Source organism: Polyodon spathula, chromosome 16 (genome assembly GCF_017654505.1).
Source record: "Polyodon spathula isolate WHYD16114869_AA chromosome 16, ASM1765450v1, whole genome shotgun sequence".
Classification (NCBI taxonomy): domain Eukaryota; kingdom Metazoa; phylum Chordata; class Actinopteri; order Acipenseriformes; family Polyodontidae; genus Polyodon; species Polyodon spathula.
The window spans coordinates 18,924,861-18,943,514 of record NC_054549.1 but is presented as its reverse complement, the minus strand read 5'-3'; the positions used below and the strand labels follow the sequence as shown (position 1 = coordinate 18,943,514).

The window sequence follows — 18,654 nt, the reverse complement described above, 5'->3', positions numbered from 1 at the left end:
TTCCTGACTGCGATGTTGCCGGTCTTCACTGGGGATTCTAGTGGCTCAAGCGGACACCTGCAAGACTAGCCTTTGTCCACTAATCCACTGTAAAGCTTCTGGGAGTAAAGAGGCGATTGGTTTGGTCGTGGGATCAGGGGACTGACCTTCAGTTCTCCTGAGCTGTTGTTGTGAGGGAGGATAATTAGACATGCAAAACAGGAGTAAAATAATTGGTGATGGTTGTAAAAAGGGCAGCGAATGGGTGAGGAAACCAAGAAGAAAACCAGATCCAGTCAAAACAAGGTTTTTTTAAAAGTTTTCTTTGAAGTTTCTAGATCCCGCAGATAACCCTCTGAAGATTTTCCATTAGGCTCGGACATGCTTTTATTCATGACTTTTCTGTTTCAGACAAGACCAAATGAAACATTTAATAGGTGAGCATATTCTAAAATGGCCTCTTTGCAGAAATCATTATGGGTAAATAATGAGACCAGTTAAAGAAAGATTCCCTGTATCTGGATGGCACACTTGCGTCTTCTACATCGTTGTCCTCTTTACTACTGTATATTAATCTGCCGTTTGTGGTTTTAACTATTTAATATGAACGTTTTTATAGGCATTTTTAAATTCCAGTCATTTAAAAGACAAAATGTATGAATCTAGTTGAAATAAAATGGAGCACGTACTTTTTAAAGCAGCTGATCAGAGATAAGAAACAAAGTGCTCTGTTTAGGGTTACAGTCAATCCTACAAACAGATGGTTGCTATCTGCAGTACATGATATTACATGTCTTGGTGCAGTTTTAATTTTACTACAAAACAAAAAAAGGTTACTTTCTACCAAAGCTTGAACCGCAGTGGTATTAAATGTCTGCAAAAAAAAAAAAAAAAAAAAAAAAACACACACATACACACAATTGTAAAGTAGCTTTATCTTTGAAAGTCAGAGAGAAAACTAAAGAAACTTTTTAGGTAGCTTACAGATTCAGCAGCCTTTATCACCTCCTCGGATTTATATGGTAACACTGAACATTTTACAGGGGCATCCGAAACGCACTCAACTGTAGAATATATACAAATAGGAATTGCAATTGCTGTAGCTGGCATACACTTGTATTTCACTGGTGTTAAATATACAGACATTGGAATACCAGCTGACAGTCAGATTGATATGGTAATCTTATTTCCATTAACGTACTGTCGATTTTAAAAGAGCACTTTGGACAGAATTAGAAATGATTCAGAGGCTGTATCTGGAGTTCCGTACTACAGGGCTGCTGAATGTATTTACTATGGAAGTGACCGAGCCCATACGACAGTGTTTAGTGTTTTAAGTTAAAAAGTAGGGTATGTGTTTAAAATCAGTGGAGAAAACGCTTCTTAGACTTGCTGCAAATATGCTAAAGCATTTTAACTCTTTCACTGCCTGCTTTTGACATACACCTGTGAAAACCTTCCATTTATGTTTGCCTATAAGCCTGTAATATTGTTAGAGGACTGAGCATTCTGTAACTTAATATATCTTTGTACAATGTACACTGTTGCCATGTGTCTGTTTTTTCCTATTGTCTTTTGAAAACACTGAGAATAAAAAATCTGGATCAACTCCTAACCCCTTTTTTGCTTGTGCATTTTTTCTGATTGATCTAATCTCTTTCAATAACACTTGTGGGTTTTAACATGTGGGCAGCATTAGCTAACACCATTCACCTCTGGAAGGTGGCTAACACCATTCACCTCTGGAAGGTGGCTAACAATGTATGAGGTGGGCTAGCAATATGCTCTTCTGAATGACTGCTTTTAATGCTGGGAACAGGCTCCACTTGAATCCATTTAAACACAGAACAGCATAGCGCAGCAGAGTGCTTTATTGGTCACCCTGTTTTAAAGGAGTTTGAAATTGTTAGGTGTGTCTCTGTCAGTAATATTCTTCCAATCTATTTAAATATAGGCACATTTGTGTTCTACAGGCTACATTCTCAAAGCTACTTATCACAATTATCATTAACCAATTACAGGTTTAAAACTAACAATCAACTGGAGACTACTTACAAGCAATTCAATGTCTTGAGTATTTCTTTATTGGGTGTGTTTGCCCTTTCTGAAATAATTGAGCTAATGACCATTGGAATAAATGACTCTGAGAATCCACCCCAACATATTGCATATATCTTTTACAGGGTACATATTGAAAGACAGGGGTAACTGATGCCATATTGATGAAGACAACTCACTATACACAGAACAATTGGCTCAAAATAACCCTATTCTAACCAAAGTAATATAAGAGAACGCACTTGTGCAAGCCATGCACTGGGGATCCACAGCACTGCACTGCTGCACAATGTATTATAATAACCAAACCAATATACAAGAACGTACGCATGTGTTTCTTGTAAGCACTGCAGGAGGGTCCTGGCTTAGACCTGTCATCTACCATATCGACCTCTTCTATCATCGTTCTCTGTGCTCTGTTCAGAAAGATTCAGTCACAGAGGCTGATCAGCACCTATTCTTGTCTAAAGCAAGCTGACAGCTGGAGCACTCAGTGTTCTTTTCTTGCATGTTTGCAGAGAGCGCACCTATGAATATTTTATCAAATGCTCCGACAAAAACATGAAAGTTACATTTACTACTATATATTAATAGCTGTTGAGTAAGAGCTGCATGTGGGAGTCCAGATGCGAAATTCTAATCAGTAGATAACATTCCTTCACAATAAAAAAAAATGTGCTTATAAAGAAGTACAAGTAATGCTTATTTAGAATCAAAAAGCATTCTTTGGATTTCTGTATTAAAACTGAATTCAAAATAGATTACAAAAAGATTCTTTTGGCGTTCAAAAAGGAAAAGTGCTAATTATCTTAAATAAATGTAAAAGATGCAAGATTCTTTCCAAATAATCCATTTTGAAGGTACAAAGATCTGTCCCAGATTCTTTCACACACAAGACAATGCATTTAAAATATAAAATCAGGAATCACAATTGGCTTGTTAAATTACATTGCAAGATACCGTCAAACATTAAGAAAAAACACTTGCAAATCTATTTATACATCAGAGCTCCAGGCTAATCGCATCATCCTATGTCCTGTCCGCAAGCTGCCTGGGTTTGCTACATTTTCCAATTTCTTTTTTTAATTGGGTCTGAGAAATTTAAATGGTCAGGCACAATGGAGATTTAACAAAAGTAGTCACTGCCTTCGATAGTGTGGTAGCTATGGAGCCTGGAGCAGCACAGCTGAATGCAGTGCTATGGGTAAGAAACCTTTGACTCAGTGTAAGCCTTCCAAGGTATTTTTACATTGAGTTTGGCTTCACCTCAGTAAATGGCATACAAGGCTGAGTAAAAGTAAAGCTATTGTGAGCTTAACAATGAACGTGAACAATTTCAATCAACAGTTTACATTCATATTGATAATTAAAGACCTGATCTGTTGTTTTAATATTTGGCAGCGGCTTAGAAATATCCTAAGTACAGTAATAATAATTGATATTTAAAAAGCATTCATTCAGGACTTTTTTTAATAGAACAGAATTTGAAGTCGGTTACAAAAAGATTATTTTGACATTCAAGAAGGAATCTGCTCATGATTTTGAATGAATGTAAAAGAATAGGAATCAAATGCTGGATTCTTTAAAACAAACCTTTTGAAATAACAAAGAAAAGCTAAACAATTGTTCTGCTTTGGCTTGATTAGGAGTTTGTATTGATCATCTTAATCAAAATCAAATGAATACAAACACAACTGTAGAGGCATTATTGGGAATGAAAGCCATGACCGCGCCACCTTATTATCACTTATTCCAGGATCGCTGTGTAGAACCTTCACTCCAGACAAGCTCAAAGCAGCTCAGAAATGATAGTATCTCAATATGGGAGCAGCAGAGCCACTCAGAGTGATTGCAAACACCATAGAATAGTAAGGGGGCTGTAACAGAGCCCTTCAAATGACAGTCAAAACTTCTGACAAAAGAAATCCCTATTTAGTCAAACATGTTTTTATGAATAGATCTATAAATACAACAGCCAATGGAATACACAGAGATGATAATACTGTAATATAAAATGTGTGGCCTCTAGCCCATTGGATAACTGATCTTTTAGGGCGATGAGAGGCCCACGTACAAGCCTACAAGTTTCTGTAGCGACAGAAAGGAAAGATGATGAAAAGGAGTGCTGAAGGCTGACCAGAATTCTGGAATTTATACCCTGAGGGAAGTGATGGGGCTTGCACCTCATGAACTAGACTAACCAGTACCATAGAGATGGGTCTGCCTCCTCATGAACTAGACTAACCAGTATCATAGAGCTGGGTCTGCCTCTCCTCCTGAATTAGACTGACCAGCCCTGTTTGTTCTTGTGTTTTAGGAGATGCCACCTACCTTGACATCTTTAGAGAATTCTCTCACATGGCATCGAACAATCCTGAAAAGCTGAACCGCCGCAGTATGCATTTCAGCCATTCCTGCAGGAGAGGAAGAGAGCTAGCCTCACTGGACCTGCTTCTACTTGAAATGTCTCCACAGCCAGTTAATGAGAACAATGTCAACTAGTGACAGGACAACTCTTCAAACACATATGTGACCGTCCTTGGTTTAGTGCACATCGTCTTTGAGTGCAGCTGATGGTTAAAGTGATTATAACACAATAATTCAAGAAATTGTTCCCATTTTGCACTTTTGTGCAGTTTTGAAAAAAACACATGAATTTTCATTTTAAAAACATGATCTCTGGTACTACAATAGGATGTGAAAGTTCTACGTTTCTATGCCTTATTCGCAGGATATCTGTTACACTTCCTGGGTCATTTCACCTCAGCAGTGTCTTCTGGGTGAAAGCATGTCAGTCAATAGGGGAAGCTGTCATTAATGGGGTGGGGGCTTCTTGCAAACAGAAATTTCTTTACCTAAGTAATACCAGATAGTATTTCAAATAAATGTAAATTTAACAGGTGTTTCTTTCAAAACTGCACATTTGAGACCTGTATAAAGAATAGAAGTGAACAGCAGGTAAGACTGGTGGAGTTTCTTTATAGCTGTGTTCTCTTTAATAATCCCTTGGGAACACTGTAATGTTCAGAACTAGACATTCCACAAGGATGATGCAGGAAGAAGATGTGCCCCTTTGTGTGTTTTCTATTCTATAGGTTCTTATTGTTGCGTAGGTTTGGATTGTATCAGTGGTGTGGATCCTCTGATCAGCTGCTGGAGGAAGTGCAGGACGTTTCCTCCATGTTTCATCATTGCTTTTCATTTGATTTGATAATGTGTTTTTATAACGTGTTTCTATAATGTGTTTTACTGCCTAAGCTCTCTATACTCCACCAATAGTTACCCGGCACAAATCAAAGCATAGTGATGCTTAAATAGATGAACTTAGGCTTCTAATACACTAGTGTGTGGAAGAAATGACTGTGATTCACATGAACCACGATTTTCCACCCATGGTGATTTTGGTTGAGTGAATGCATATTTCCATTGGGTTATATTGTTCAAGGGTTGTTTTAATTCTCACAGATGGTCTTAGTCCAGCAGGTTGTTATGAAATACACTCACAAAATGAACTATGTTTTGAACATTTCACTGCAGCAGCATATTAGTTTGAAACAGACCAATGTAACTGCAGTTCAGAAATGTATTCTTGGTCAAGCTGACAGTCTGCAGCTCTTTTCCATTTGATTTTCACACAAGGCTGTTTCAAGCAGTAGATTAAAAAGACAGACAGCAGCAGTCTGTTAAAAGACCATGTGCTATTGTTTAATAAAGCATGAATCCCTTTGCATGTTGTATCTTTCAATAATGTATGATCATTATATATATATATATTATATATATATATATATATATATATATATATATATATATATATATATATATATATGAATGAAATGGTTGACTATACCGGTATAGTCTTCCCAATTTATATATAATCACTGTACAAAAATAATTAGAACCATGTGTATAAAACCTTTTAGATGCAAAATGCATCTAAGTAATATAACACAAAAATGGTATTTTGTAATACAAGCATAAAAGAAATATACCTTTGAAAATAAAAGGAATTTTCTGTAAGTATTCTGAAGTCATTCTCTCTTGTCTCATAAGAAGTAGCGAAAATGTACGAATGAGAAGCTGTCCGGCCCATCAAAGCTTGTCTGGTTCTGTGATGGAAAGATGAGTTCTGGTGATGAATCTTCCTCCCGACCTGTGAGGGCGCTAAAGAACGGGAGGAGAAGTATCTGGAAGGGCTGGCCTGACAGTTCGTTTCCGGGTCAGGGAAGGGGGTCAGCCTGGAGAGAAGCGTGACTCTGTTGTAAGACCGTATGGATTTGAAAGGTAAACGAGAGGCAGCTGCAAGTAATAAGGCAGCTGCAACCGTTTATCTCGATATCATGCGGGATTACATATAGGGGCCAGGGTAACGCTGATCTTCTCCTTCGTTTGGGTTAACATGAGGAGAGAAGGACTGAGAGAGGAGCTCTCAGAGTATTGTGAAGAGTGTCATACGTGTTGTGTGTTATTTTCTGTCTGTCTGTAATTGTCTGTCTTTGTCGCACCAATAGACAGTTAACACACATCTCCGGAGCTGTCGAAAGGAGAGCACTATCTGGAGCACCACTGCACTGAGCACCTGCAGGTTTTCGATCACCCAGGACTGGTGACCGTACCGTTGTTTTTTTGTTCGGGACTGTGCCCTTGGTTTCATTATCCCCGTGCTTTACACATTGTTGTGTATTGCCGGGGATTTATTATTTTTGACGGTCGCCAGACCTGGAAAAGAGCAATAAACCACACTTATTCACTGAATCACTGTTGTCTGTTCATCACTCCTGCACCGCATCACCGCGACATCTGTTCCCCTTACCAACCACTTTGCCACAGGTTCCTAGTAGCTGACTGATTCATAACATTGTCAATCGCTCTGAGTGATTCGGCATCAACAACATGACCAGGTAACCCACTCCGTACCCTCTCTGCTCCATTAGTGAACAAGGTCCTGCTTTCTGTACTGCGCTTAAAGTAATGGTTTGGGTTACCTGTATCAACTAGCTCTAGCTCTGTATCCCACTAACACAGCACAGCTAAGCCAGTTCTTTAGCACTGTATCCCACCACTAACACAGCACAGCTAAGCCATTTCTCTAGCTCTGTATCCCACTAACACAGCACAGCTAAGCCAGTTCTCTAGCTCTGTATCCTACTACCACTACCACAGCACAGCTAAGCCAGTTCTCTAGCTCTGTATCCCACTGTAGCACCTGCAGTTATCAGGAAACACTATACTAACTGTTGGGTCCTCAGGTCAAACCAATAAGGAACAGGTTACTACCAGAGCTAGGGTGCAGTGTAATGATATGTCTGTTGACCATGCGTTTATATGTTCGCATTTGTGCTCAGTAAATTTGTATGGGAGGGATCTGTTAACGGCTCTACGCATCACAATAGAATGTAGTCAGGAAGGCATTATCATTGAAGTGCCATTACTATATCATGGAGAAGTCGACTGGCTGTATACGTGTACGCGTGGGACCTGTTGCCAGAAATTCTAACCACACAATTGGAACGGCTTGCACGAGAAGTATGCGGCTCACAAACAGACTTTATGCCAGCACCTCGTATGCACTGCACGGCACTTTTCTCGCATGGCCAACGCAACCTTGAATTTAAAAAGATTGGTTTACTCCTCCGTGCCCTGTCTATGCTGAATGTGTGTCCTCTGAATATTTATACTGGTCAAAGGATTTTTCTGTTCTATCTGTCTGCCCCTCATGTATCTCTTGCTAAGCGACCAGAACGAGCCTGGAAAGATTTGGGTCCGTGGGTGTTAGCACTAGCTAAGTTAGCTGATTGGGAGTCAGCGCAGAGGCGAGTACTCTCCGTCATGTTACAAAGAGGGGCCTGGGCGTGCCATCGAGTGGCTGTGGCGCTTTCAGACACGCCTAGGCCACAGGACGTCATGTTGTTACATGACCCTGAGCTAGCCTGGTTGAAAGACATACCCCAGCAACTGTGACCCACCAGTAAAAATTATTTTGGTCGTATCAAGAATTGCTAACCTCTGGTGGTGACACCCAAAAGCACGCACTGACCCAAACGAAAACAATACCCCTTGGGATGGGATGCTACTGACGGCATAAAACCACTGTTAGAAGAACTGGTACTAAAAGGAGCCACCGTTCAGGCCCCGGGAGCTAGGTGCAAACGGGAAGTAACTACTTTGGGTCACAAACTATCAACTGCAGGGAAGTCGCTGGGGTCTGAAAGAGTGCAAGCTATATTCCTTTATGGCACTAAAACAGGCTCTTTCTAGCAGCCCCTGCCTGGGACTACCTGACCACGGTCACAGTAGTTAAATGCGCAGCGCACACTCCACTGATGTTGTTTACCTGGTTCAGTTTTGTTTCCCTTTTTGTGGATCGGTATTACGTTTGCAATTTTCCAGTCTGTCGGTACCACCCCTGTGTCAAGAGACTGCTGCATGATCTTGGTTAGCGGTTTGTAAATTACTTCTTTCATTTCTTTTAGTACTATTGGGAGGATCTCATCTGGCCCAGGGGATTTGTTTATTTTAAGAGCTCCTAGTCCCTTTAACACCTCTGCCTCGGTTATGCTAAAGTTATTTAAAACTGGATAGGAACTGGATGACATGTGGGGCATGTTGTCAGTATCTTCCTTTGTAAAAACTTGTGAAAAGTAATCATTTAATATATTTGCTTTTCTTTTCTTCATCTACGATTTTGCCATTTGTATCTCTTAAACATTTAATCTCCTCTTTGAATGTTCTCTTGCTGTTGTAATATTGGAAAAACATTTTGGAATTGGTTTTAGCTCCCTTATCAATGTTCATTTCTGTTTCTCTCTTGGCCTTTCTAACTTCCTTTTTGACTTGCGTTTGCAGTTCCGTGTACTCTTTCTGCGTACTTTCTTTCTGGTCCTTTTTTAAGCTCTGTAAAGTACCTTTTTTTGCTGAATATTTTTTTTAATTGATCTATTAAACCATTTTGGCAATTTAGTTTTACATTTTGAGTTGTCTACTTTAGGGATATAATTGTTTTGCGCCTCTAGTACTACCTTTTTGAAGAATAACCATCCTTCTTCTGTGGGTGTTTTCTCTATTTTACTCCAATCTACTTCTGTTAGTCTCTGTTTCATACCTTCATAGTTTGCTTTTCTAAAATTGTAAACCTTAGCTTTAGTCTTTACTTTTGAGGATTTAAAAAACACTTCAAATGAGACCATGTTGTGGTTTGAGTTTGCCAGTGGTTCTCTGACCTCTGTTTTAGTTATTCTATCTTCGTTATTTGGACTAAATCAAGGGATGCCTCCCCTCTAGTTGGTGCCTTGACAAATTGTGTTAGCACCATATAATGATGGATTTCATTGAACTAACCCCATAGCAAGGGAAAAAGTATTTGAAAAGCAAATTGACAAAATTTTGTGCTGAAACTGGGCTGGCCTGGACAACGGTACTACCTTTTGGCTCTGATGTACATGAGGGGACGCCCTCATGCTGCACATGGTTCGAGTCCCCATGAGGTTTTGACTGGTCGCATTATGTGTATGCCTAATCAGTTGCCCCACACCAGACACCAGTTAACGCTCCAAGGCTGTGATGATGAGCTCATGTCATACTGTGTCGCTCTTAACGATGTGCTTAAGAATCTCTTTTCTAGGGTAAGAGTTGCCCTACCCGACGCAACAGAAAGACCTGGATACAACGACCACCCCGGCGATTGGGTGGTGATCAAGGACCTTCGGAGGAAGTATTGGCACCAAGTGCGCTGGACTGGACCATTCCAAGTATTGCTAACAACTCCCACCGCAATGAAAGTAGCTGAAAGGTCCACGTGGGTCCACGTCAGGCACTGCAGGAAGGTGCCGCATGATCCAGACCAAGATGTCTCCACTCAAGTTTCTCCTGGGACCAGTCACCATGCTCTTGAGCGTGTGTCTCCTCACCCTGCTGCTCCTTGAGTCTCCCAGTACTAAAGCAAAAAGGAACACACTGCACCAGTGGAGTGCTGAACACAATGTAGACCATACAGTAATGCCTGGTGGTCTCTGTTGCGCCACACTACCAGGAACACTTTGAATATCACCGAACCTTGCTATGTTTGTTCTCTAATGACACACTCAGCAGGGGAACCATTCCCCTTGTACCCAGTAGAAGTGTCAACAAACACCCTTGCACCTGCAATGACTGTAGTTACGGCCTCCAGCAGGGAAATGACATAACAGAGCTGTATAAACGTGATGGTGGATCTCCACAACAAGAGCCAAAATGTATCCATGAACATTTTTAGAGCAGCCATGAATGTTTATACAGGAACTGATCTCAGCACCACCGGCTGTACTGTCAACCATGCTGACTGTTATTCCAATAATACTCTGAGTATACCTGTACAGTGGTGTAAGCAATTGGTTGGTGGGCCGAATCGAAACATGCCATTAAGTCACACTGTCCCAAGAACTGCCTGTTTCTCCAACAACACCCTTTGTTGGTGTCGGGGAAACAAGACAAATGGAGTATTTATGGGTGTTTCACACTGTGAAACATATGTGTACCCTTTTTAATAGCTATGTATGTTTGTAAACTCTGCCTAAAGAAACTGTGCACTAGAGCTACTGATTTCGCTTTTAATATGCCCTTGGTTGCCAGGGAAGGTGAATGCAATAACGAAGATGAGGAAGAATCCCTTTGCAAGGTTGCAATTATGTGAGTTGTAACTATATTACAAAAGGAGGGAATGTAGGGGAATATTTGCATAGAATCATTCCTATACCTGTTTGTTGTTACCCTGTAATACCATTATTCACCAAGTTATGTGTTTTAAAACTATTTGAGTTTATGAAATTTATTGAACTGTAGGTACATGTCACTGAAAACCAAACTGTGGATGGTGTGACAACTGAGCTGGCTCCAGCTTATCTGTTAATTACCCCGACCTGCTGGCTCCAGCTTATCGGTTGATCCTTATTGTGTTACCTCGTAAATACCTGTCCCCCGTTCCCCCAACTGAGTTGGCCCCAGCTTATTGGTTGAAAGGGAAACTACCCTGTCTCTTTGTAAAGGTATAATTACTGTATGCTAACTCTGTATGGCAGAACACTGCTCGGGCTTCCTAACACTGATGTGTTGAGCTGTTCTCGTTTGCGCAAAATAATAAAGTTTTATATCTCTGAACACCTGGTGCAGTTGGCTCTTTTAGTTACGGACCTGAAAAGTTTCACAACATAGTTCAGGGTGGCAATGCATGCTGGTCCGTTTTACCTGTCTCGGGTAACTTTCACAGCAGGACTACACTACTCTATGCACTAAAATCTATAATAATGTCTCATTGACCAAGATAAGCAGTGCCTGCCTCTATTCTATCCTGTCTGATATCTGTGAATACATCTACCCCTCCTGTACGATAGCTGTGAATACCTCTACCCCTCCTCGTCTGATAGCTGTGAATACATCAACCACCCCTCTACCCCCCTGTACGATAGCTGTGAATACCTCTACCCCCCCTCGTCTGATAGCTGTGAATACATCAACCACCCCTCTACCCCCCTGTACGATAGCTGTGAATACCTCTACCCCTCCTCGTCTGATAGCTGTGAATACATCAACCACCCCTCTACCCCCCTGTACGATAGCTGTGAATACCTCTACCCCCCCTCGTCTGATAGCTGTGAATACATCAACCACCCCTCTACCCCCCTGTACGATAGCTGTGAATACCTCTACCCCTCCTCGTCTGATAGCTGTGAATACATCAACCACCCCTCTACCCCCCTCGTCTGATAGCTGTGAATACCTCTACCCCCCCTCGTCTGATAGCTGTGAATACATCAACCACCCCTCTACCCCCCTGTATGATAGCTGTGAATACCTCTACCCCCCCTCGTCTGATAGCTGTGAATACATCAACCACCCCTCTACCCCCCTGTACGATAGCTGTGAATACCTCTACCCCCTCCTCGTCCGATAGCTGTGAATACATCAACCACCCCTCTACCCCCCTGTACGATAGCTGTGAATACCTCTACCCCTCCTCGTCTGATAGCTGTGAATACATCAACCACCCCTCTACCCCCCTGTCTGATAGCTGTGAATACCTCTACCCCCCCTCGTCTGATAGCTGTGAATACATCAACCACCCCTCTACCCCCCTGTACGATAGCTGTGAATACCTCTACCCCCCCTCGTCTGATAGCTGTGAATACATCAACCACCCCTCTACCCCCCTCGTCTGATAGCTGTGAATACCTCTACCCCCCCTCTGTCCGATAGCTGTGAATACCTCTACCCCCCCTCGTCTGATAGCTGTGAATACCTCAACCACCCCTCTACCCCCCTGTCTGATAGCTGTGAATACCTCTACCCCCCCTCCACCCCCAGCCCCGCCAGCTGGGATACGGACAACACTATCGACCCCCTGGTGGATATGGGGGGGAGGCGACAGACTATCCCCTTATGGGAGATAGCGTGGGAGACATCGTCTGATATGCTGGTGATACCTCTACCCCACCCTCCTATGACAGCTGTGAAGAGACATCAACCCCCCCTATACCCCCTGTACGATAGCTGTGATGGGGGGGACCCCTGTCGATAGCTGTATACCTCTACCCCTGGGGAGATAGCTGTCGAATACTGAGATTGGTCCTGACAGATTTATGGACACTTATGGAGATGGGGGGGGGGAGACAGGGCTATCGACACTTATGAGACTGGGTAGGGACAGACTATCGACTCTTGTGGCTTGCTGTGAATACCTCTACCCCCCTGTGCTCTTGCTGTGAATACCTCTACCCCCCTGTGCTCTTGCTGTGAATACCTCTACCCCCCTGTGCTCTTGCTGTGAATACCTCTACCCCCCTGTGCTCTTGCTGTGAATACCTCTACCCCCCTGTGCTCTTGCTGTGAATACCTCTACCCCCCTGTGCTCTTGCTGTGAATACCTCTACCCCCCTGTGCTCTTGCTGTGAATACCTCTACCCCCCTGTGCTCTTGCTGTGAATACCTCTACCCCCCTGTGCTCTTGCTGTGAATACCTCTACCCCCCTGTGCTCTTGCTGTGAATACCTCTACCCCCCTGTGCTCTTGCTGTGAATACCTCTACCCCCCTGTGCTCTTGCTGTGAATACCTCTACCTCCCTGTGCTCTTGCTGTGAATACCTCTACCCCCCTGTGCTCCTGCTGTGAATGCCTCCTGTGCTGTCAGGGTGTTGCCAGGTAATCATCAATCTGCTGAGATCAGCCCCCGCTTTATAGGAGAAAGAGCGACTGAGAATGACATCACTGCCGGGAGGTGACATCACTGGAGACCGGGGCACTGTAACTGCATCACAGACTGGAACAAGAGAAAATATTTTTTTCCATTAAAGCAATAATTTTTTTGAAAGGCATTTCAACTAATGTTTATAAACAAATCTAGTTCCACAGAACTTGTCTGAAGAATTATAAAAACAACCATCGAACGCAAACTTACCTTGACGAGACGTGTGAAAAACACCCCAGAAGAATATGAAGATCCGCCCCATGAAGCTGCTGGGAAAAATCCAGACCTTCAGAACACAAGGCGAACATAAAATACAGTGTACAGCAGATGAAATGCATGCAGGTGTATTAAAGGTCCAATCCCTGTGTTTATATATATATATATATATATATATATATATATATATATATATATATATATATATATATACACACACACACACACACACAACATGTGTATATTAATTGAAACTTTCATAAACTTAAAAAATAAATAAATATTTTTATCAAAGTTTCAAATCGTTTCATGAATACTAAACTTTATTTTTCCTTAAATATGGCCCAAAGTTTCTTTTTTGTCAAGGCGGAAGCAAGCATTATTTCACCGGTCTCAGAGGATGCTTACTGGAGGTTGTGAATTCAGAGCATCTCCACTGGAAAATCTTCCAACCCGCGTCTGTCGGTCTGAAACTACAGTATACGCTCAGGTTTCAAAATACTTTCCATCCTTTCAGCGCCTTCCTATTAATGATCGAACCCACGAAACAACGTTTCGCACTCACACACAGTGCTATCAATCACAGTACACCAATGATTGATTCAGCCGAGCCTTCACGGTACAGCTAGTTTCAGACTTATGATTTTGTCGAGCAGAGCTGAGCCGGAATCGTGAAACTCTGGCCTCGCAAGATATCTAGTACCAACTCCGTGCTGCACAACGCTGGGGGTGGGGTTAACTGGTACTGCCCGAAACGATAGAGTCAACCAAAAGATTTCACAGGAACTGAGAAACATGAGACTAAACCGCAGCATGAAACAGTGTTGAGAACAAATAAAAAATAAAAATAAAACAGGATTACAAAAAAAAAAAAAAAAAAAAAAAGATCATAACAATAAAGCTGGTCAGACGGCAAAAAAAAGAAAGTAAATAAATACTATGATTTAATGGACGCAGTTCTTGGTCACAGACCTGCAACGACCGATATGGTCATTAAAAAAACAAAACAACCCCCCCCGTTTATTAACATTGCATGTATAAAAACAGGTTCTAAAGAAAAATAAATTTAAACATGTAATGTTTAGATTTTATTTTTAATAGGCCTACGTTAAATATATTTAACTGACATTTTTCAAATATTATCTGTAACGTTTTAAGTTATTATTATTAGACAGTCCGCTGCCTCGTTTGTAGCCTACTTTAAATTACTCTACGATTTCAGCTTGAGTGCCTTTAAGATGACACTGGCTGCAACTCCATTGTCGTTTGTTATACGCAAATAAGCTTACCTGGTTTGAAAAACGCCATGAACGATACAAGCACTTTCTTACACTACTTAGTTTGATTAAATGATTAGGACACAACTAAATATGAAAGCTAATTAATTTCAACAAATAACTGTTTTAATGAAAAAAAATATTGAATCCTACTTAAATAGGAACATTAGCCTGCTACATTAAACCAATACAATCAAAATAATAGCGATCGGGTTCTCTCTTGCCTTTTTCAATGAATATAATTTAATTAAAGACAATACAAAAAAAAAGATAACAACTACCTTGCCTAAGTTTAATTAATCATTTTTGTAATCTACCAGCGGCTTGCGTTGCATACACATCACTGATAACAATGCAGTCCGTGGAAACCAACGGTCGTGTTGGGCTGCGTATTTTGCACTCTGGGAGTTGCAGTAGTTTTGCAATGCACTCTGGGAGTTGCAGTCTATGCTCTGTTGTGACGTAGCTGTTGCTGGGACAGCAAAGTAACAACTAGAAAATAACATAAATGCAGCTGAGAGTTTGGAAAAGGAAATGGGCAGACAGTCAATGATAAGCGCCAACGTGCTACTCAAATTGTTTTAAATTCAGAAGCGACGGAACTCAAATATCTGAAATTGAGAAGTGGCGGTACTCGGTACCAGTGAGTACGGCCCCATTTCAACCACTGTGTAAAACGAATGGCATTTATATCCTGCTACATTATTTAAACAGCATTTTTTTTCGACAATTTAAATCTGCGTTAAAAGTTCTGATATAAGTTATCAGTGTTGTTACCGAAACACCATTTGTGTTTTACTGGTACTTTAAAAATCTAATTCTGTCTGTTCTGTCGCATCAGTGCAGGCTGCCGCTGCCCCGGGATACGGTCTGTATTCCGACTCGTTTCACCGCTTATCCAGAACTTCAAAACAACGAACCAGACCTGCTCTTACTGGATAACCGGACCCGGGGTCGCTGCTGCACGGTCCAGTCTGACTGGTTCCCATCAGAGCAGAGGAGCATGCGATTGACGACGGGGTGTGGCGTCAACTGAGGGGGCTGCTGTGATTGGATACATTGTCTCAGAAGCATCACACACATGGGAACAGTATTGCCAGTTCTCCAGGCAGCAGGAAGTTCCTAGGGAAACCACACAAAATGTCACTCGATAATTTACCACTCCCCTTGCAGTCGCTTAACCCGAGTAAAAACCAATATAAACAATATTAAATGTGTTACTGGTGGTTGACCATTTTTAAACGTCCTATTTATATTTCTCTGGATTATAGCTATATAGAGTTAGTAACAAGTAACAAGTATCACTCATTCAGTACAATATGTTTGTTTAAACAATTGATGTCGTTCGCTTCTGCTAACAAGAGGCAGCAGTTGCAGTGGTTATTTGCATTCCGATTAGCAGCTCACTCGTGATCTCTTTGGTTCATAGCCGCAACCAGCTGCGCAACAACTTCTCAAAGCTGCGCTGGGCTGCGCAGGATCGCACAGATTTCTGCGGGTGGAGTTGAGTAGCGTCACGCAGCAACCCTTGAAAAATGCCCATCTCTGCAATTCTGTCATGAACTGCGCAGATCTGGGTAAATCAGTACTGCGTGAAGAACACCACCCACCACTGTGCTACTTCAGGACGACAGAAGCGTGGTGTATTGAGCTGCATGTGACTTATGCTGTGATGATACAATATGGCGACTTATTTCGCCAGATTTATCGATAGTCGCTTTGACAAAGTTTTTGTCGCTAGGGAAACCCAAAAGTCGCTGGATCTAGCGACAAAATCGCTAAGCTGGCATCACTGTATAATAGACGTAACCCCCCCCCCCCCCAACTCAACGCAATACGATCATTAGACACAACGAAGCGTTCTCCCCTTTGTATAAGTCAGTGATCAGCAGGTGTGTCGGCCGCACCAAGAGCACAGCGTGCGTTTTTCACTGAATCAACTGTGCAGAATAAATTATTATTTTTTTCCATGGGTAAATATCGGGACTTTCTTCCTATGCACCGGGACGCGAGACATTTGCTAGGAAGATAAACTTTCAAAATTTGACGTCACAAAGAACGACACATGTGGCTCACGCGTGCCTTAAGTGTCATTCTCGGTGACGTTGAATTTTTGAAAGTTTATCTTTTTGAAAAGTTACCTGATTTGATTTATTGTGCTTCAGAGTAGTGGCAGAGAAGGACACATTTTTTCTGTGCGATATTCTTTAGAAAACATAATAGTTCATATTTATATAAGTTCCTAAATAATAATAATAATAATAATAATAATAAATAATAATAATAATAATAAGCGAGAAGACAAGATAAAAGAAAAGGTGAGTTTCTCTTTTGACTTTTAGAAGCTAATTTAGATGGAAATATGAATGTGTTCTGAGAGCAGGTTAATTTTCTAGAGGGGAATATTATTTTTCTGGGTAGTAATAAAGTTAGGGAAACGTTAGTCAGATATAGCCGATGACTCTTTGAACCCCTATATATGTTTGAGATGGCCTCTATATCATTTAGAATATAGTATACAATGAATAAGCAGCGTGTGACTCTGCATCGGAACAGATCAAAGCAGATCACTCGACGTTACAGCGATCGAGTCACGTGCCACTTTTATCAGTTGTCCCGCGGCACTCCAGCAGAAAGCCCGAGAGCGGCGCTAAAAAAAAAAAAAAAAAAAAAAAAAAAAAAAAAAGCGGAATCACAATAACTAACAAGGTCTTCACGACGAGGAAGAAAACGTCATAAACTAATCAGATTTAGCACTGAAGGGTGTTTAGACTGGCGGGGTGTGGCATTTCCTCGGTACATTTTATTCCTTGACTGGATTATAGCTGAGATCAGGCTGTTTTTAATGAGGCTGTTTATATCGGATTGAGGTAAAAAGTATTGCTGTTCTCTTACCTGTTTTTCAAGATGGCGCAGGGAAAAGGGCCTTCAGTCACAATGGATGCGCAGAGCAGGAAGACAGCCTTTCTGTGCACAGTAAGTCACAGTAAAGTTATGTACTTTTATTTCTTAACAAAAAATGTTAAAAAAAAGGAAAAAAGATTGCTTAGAAGATAGCTATATATTGTTATAAGCTCGTTATATATATATATATTATATATATATATATATATATATATATATGTCAGTGTAAGATAGCTAAGGCATTGGTATCACACTGTTAAAAAAATGTAAGAAAATTACTTCAGAATTCTGTGACATCATCGCTTGCTGTTATTGCATCACAGTAGTATTAGTGAAATGAAGTGACATCATCATTTTAAAAAAGTCTTTTTGGCAATGCTGTGGGGTATGAATCTCACACTTGTTAGCTAGAGAATTATTTATTTAATTATTTTATTTTATTTTATTTAACCAGGAATGTCCCGTTGAGATATAAATCTCTTTTTTTTTTCAAGAAGGGGTCTGGTCAAGAAGGTGACTTATAATTAGGGCTGCTGATTTTCGGTGTTTCCGCCAACTTTTCAAATCACCTTTAAAAATTCAGTTGATTCCTGTTAAGCCTTTAGTGTATGTTAAATCACAAAATGGCCTCTTTATTAATGTAAATACAGTCACGCAGTAGAATGATTGTAATAAAGTGTGTCTCCAGCATGAAAAAATACTTTTCATTATAGCTTTAATAATAATAATAATACATTTTCTCCTTTGGAAGTTCTGCTTGTTTATCAAAAAACTAAAGCTTGGCCAATTGAAAAGCCAATTTAGTTGTCACACCCTTTGAACTCTGAGCAAACAGCAAGACCGCTCAACAGCACTGGAGATTCTGTGAAGAGTGACATCACTGCTTGATCACAGTCTTTCCTATTCAGATATTTCATTTCTTTAGAGGCACAGTGCCCAATTGTTAATTTTTTTAAAATAGGTGACCTCAGCAAAGGAGGAGGATGTGTTGAGTCTCGATTTTGA

At 41.0% G+C, this 18,654-nt stretch overlaps 1 protein-coding gene and 1 long non-coding RNA gene across 4 annotated transcripts in view; one reads left to right on the top strand and one right to left on the bottom strand.

Moving 5' to 3' along the window:
* LOC121328823 (arf-GAP with coiled-coil, ANK repeat and PH domain-containing protein 3-like) overlaps positions 1-5,781 on the top strand; it is a 159,402-nt gene extending 153,621 nt beyond the window's left edge. For 2 of the 3 annotated variants that reach the window (XM_041273911.1, XM_041273912.1), the window contains exon 25: positions 4,355-5,781. In XM_041273911.1, coding sequence (XP_041129845.1) covers positions 4,355-4,539 — 185 coding nt within the window. In that variant the 3' untranslated portion in view covers positions 4,540-5,781. The remainder of the gene's footprint in view (positions 1-4,354) is intronic. The other variant, XM_041273910.1, reaches the window with a different exon arrangement.
* Positions 5,782-12,745: 6,964 nt separating this feature from the next.
* Positions 12,746-15,755, bottom strand: LOC121329350. Its single transcript, XR_005951766.1, has 3 exons — positions 15,671-15,755; positions 13,463-13,518; positions 12,746-13,324 (listed from the first exon to the last, which is right to left on the bottom strand). It is a non-coding gene; the product is annotated as an uncharacterized LOC121329350 (long non-coding RNA).
* Between the last annotated feature and the right edge of the window lie 2,899 nt (positions 15,756-18,654).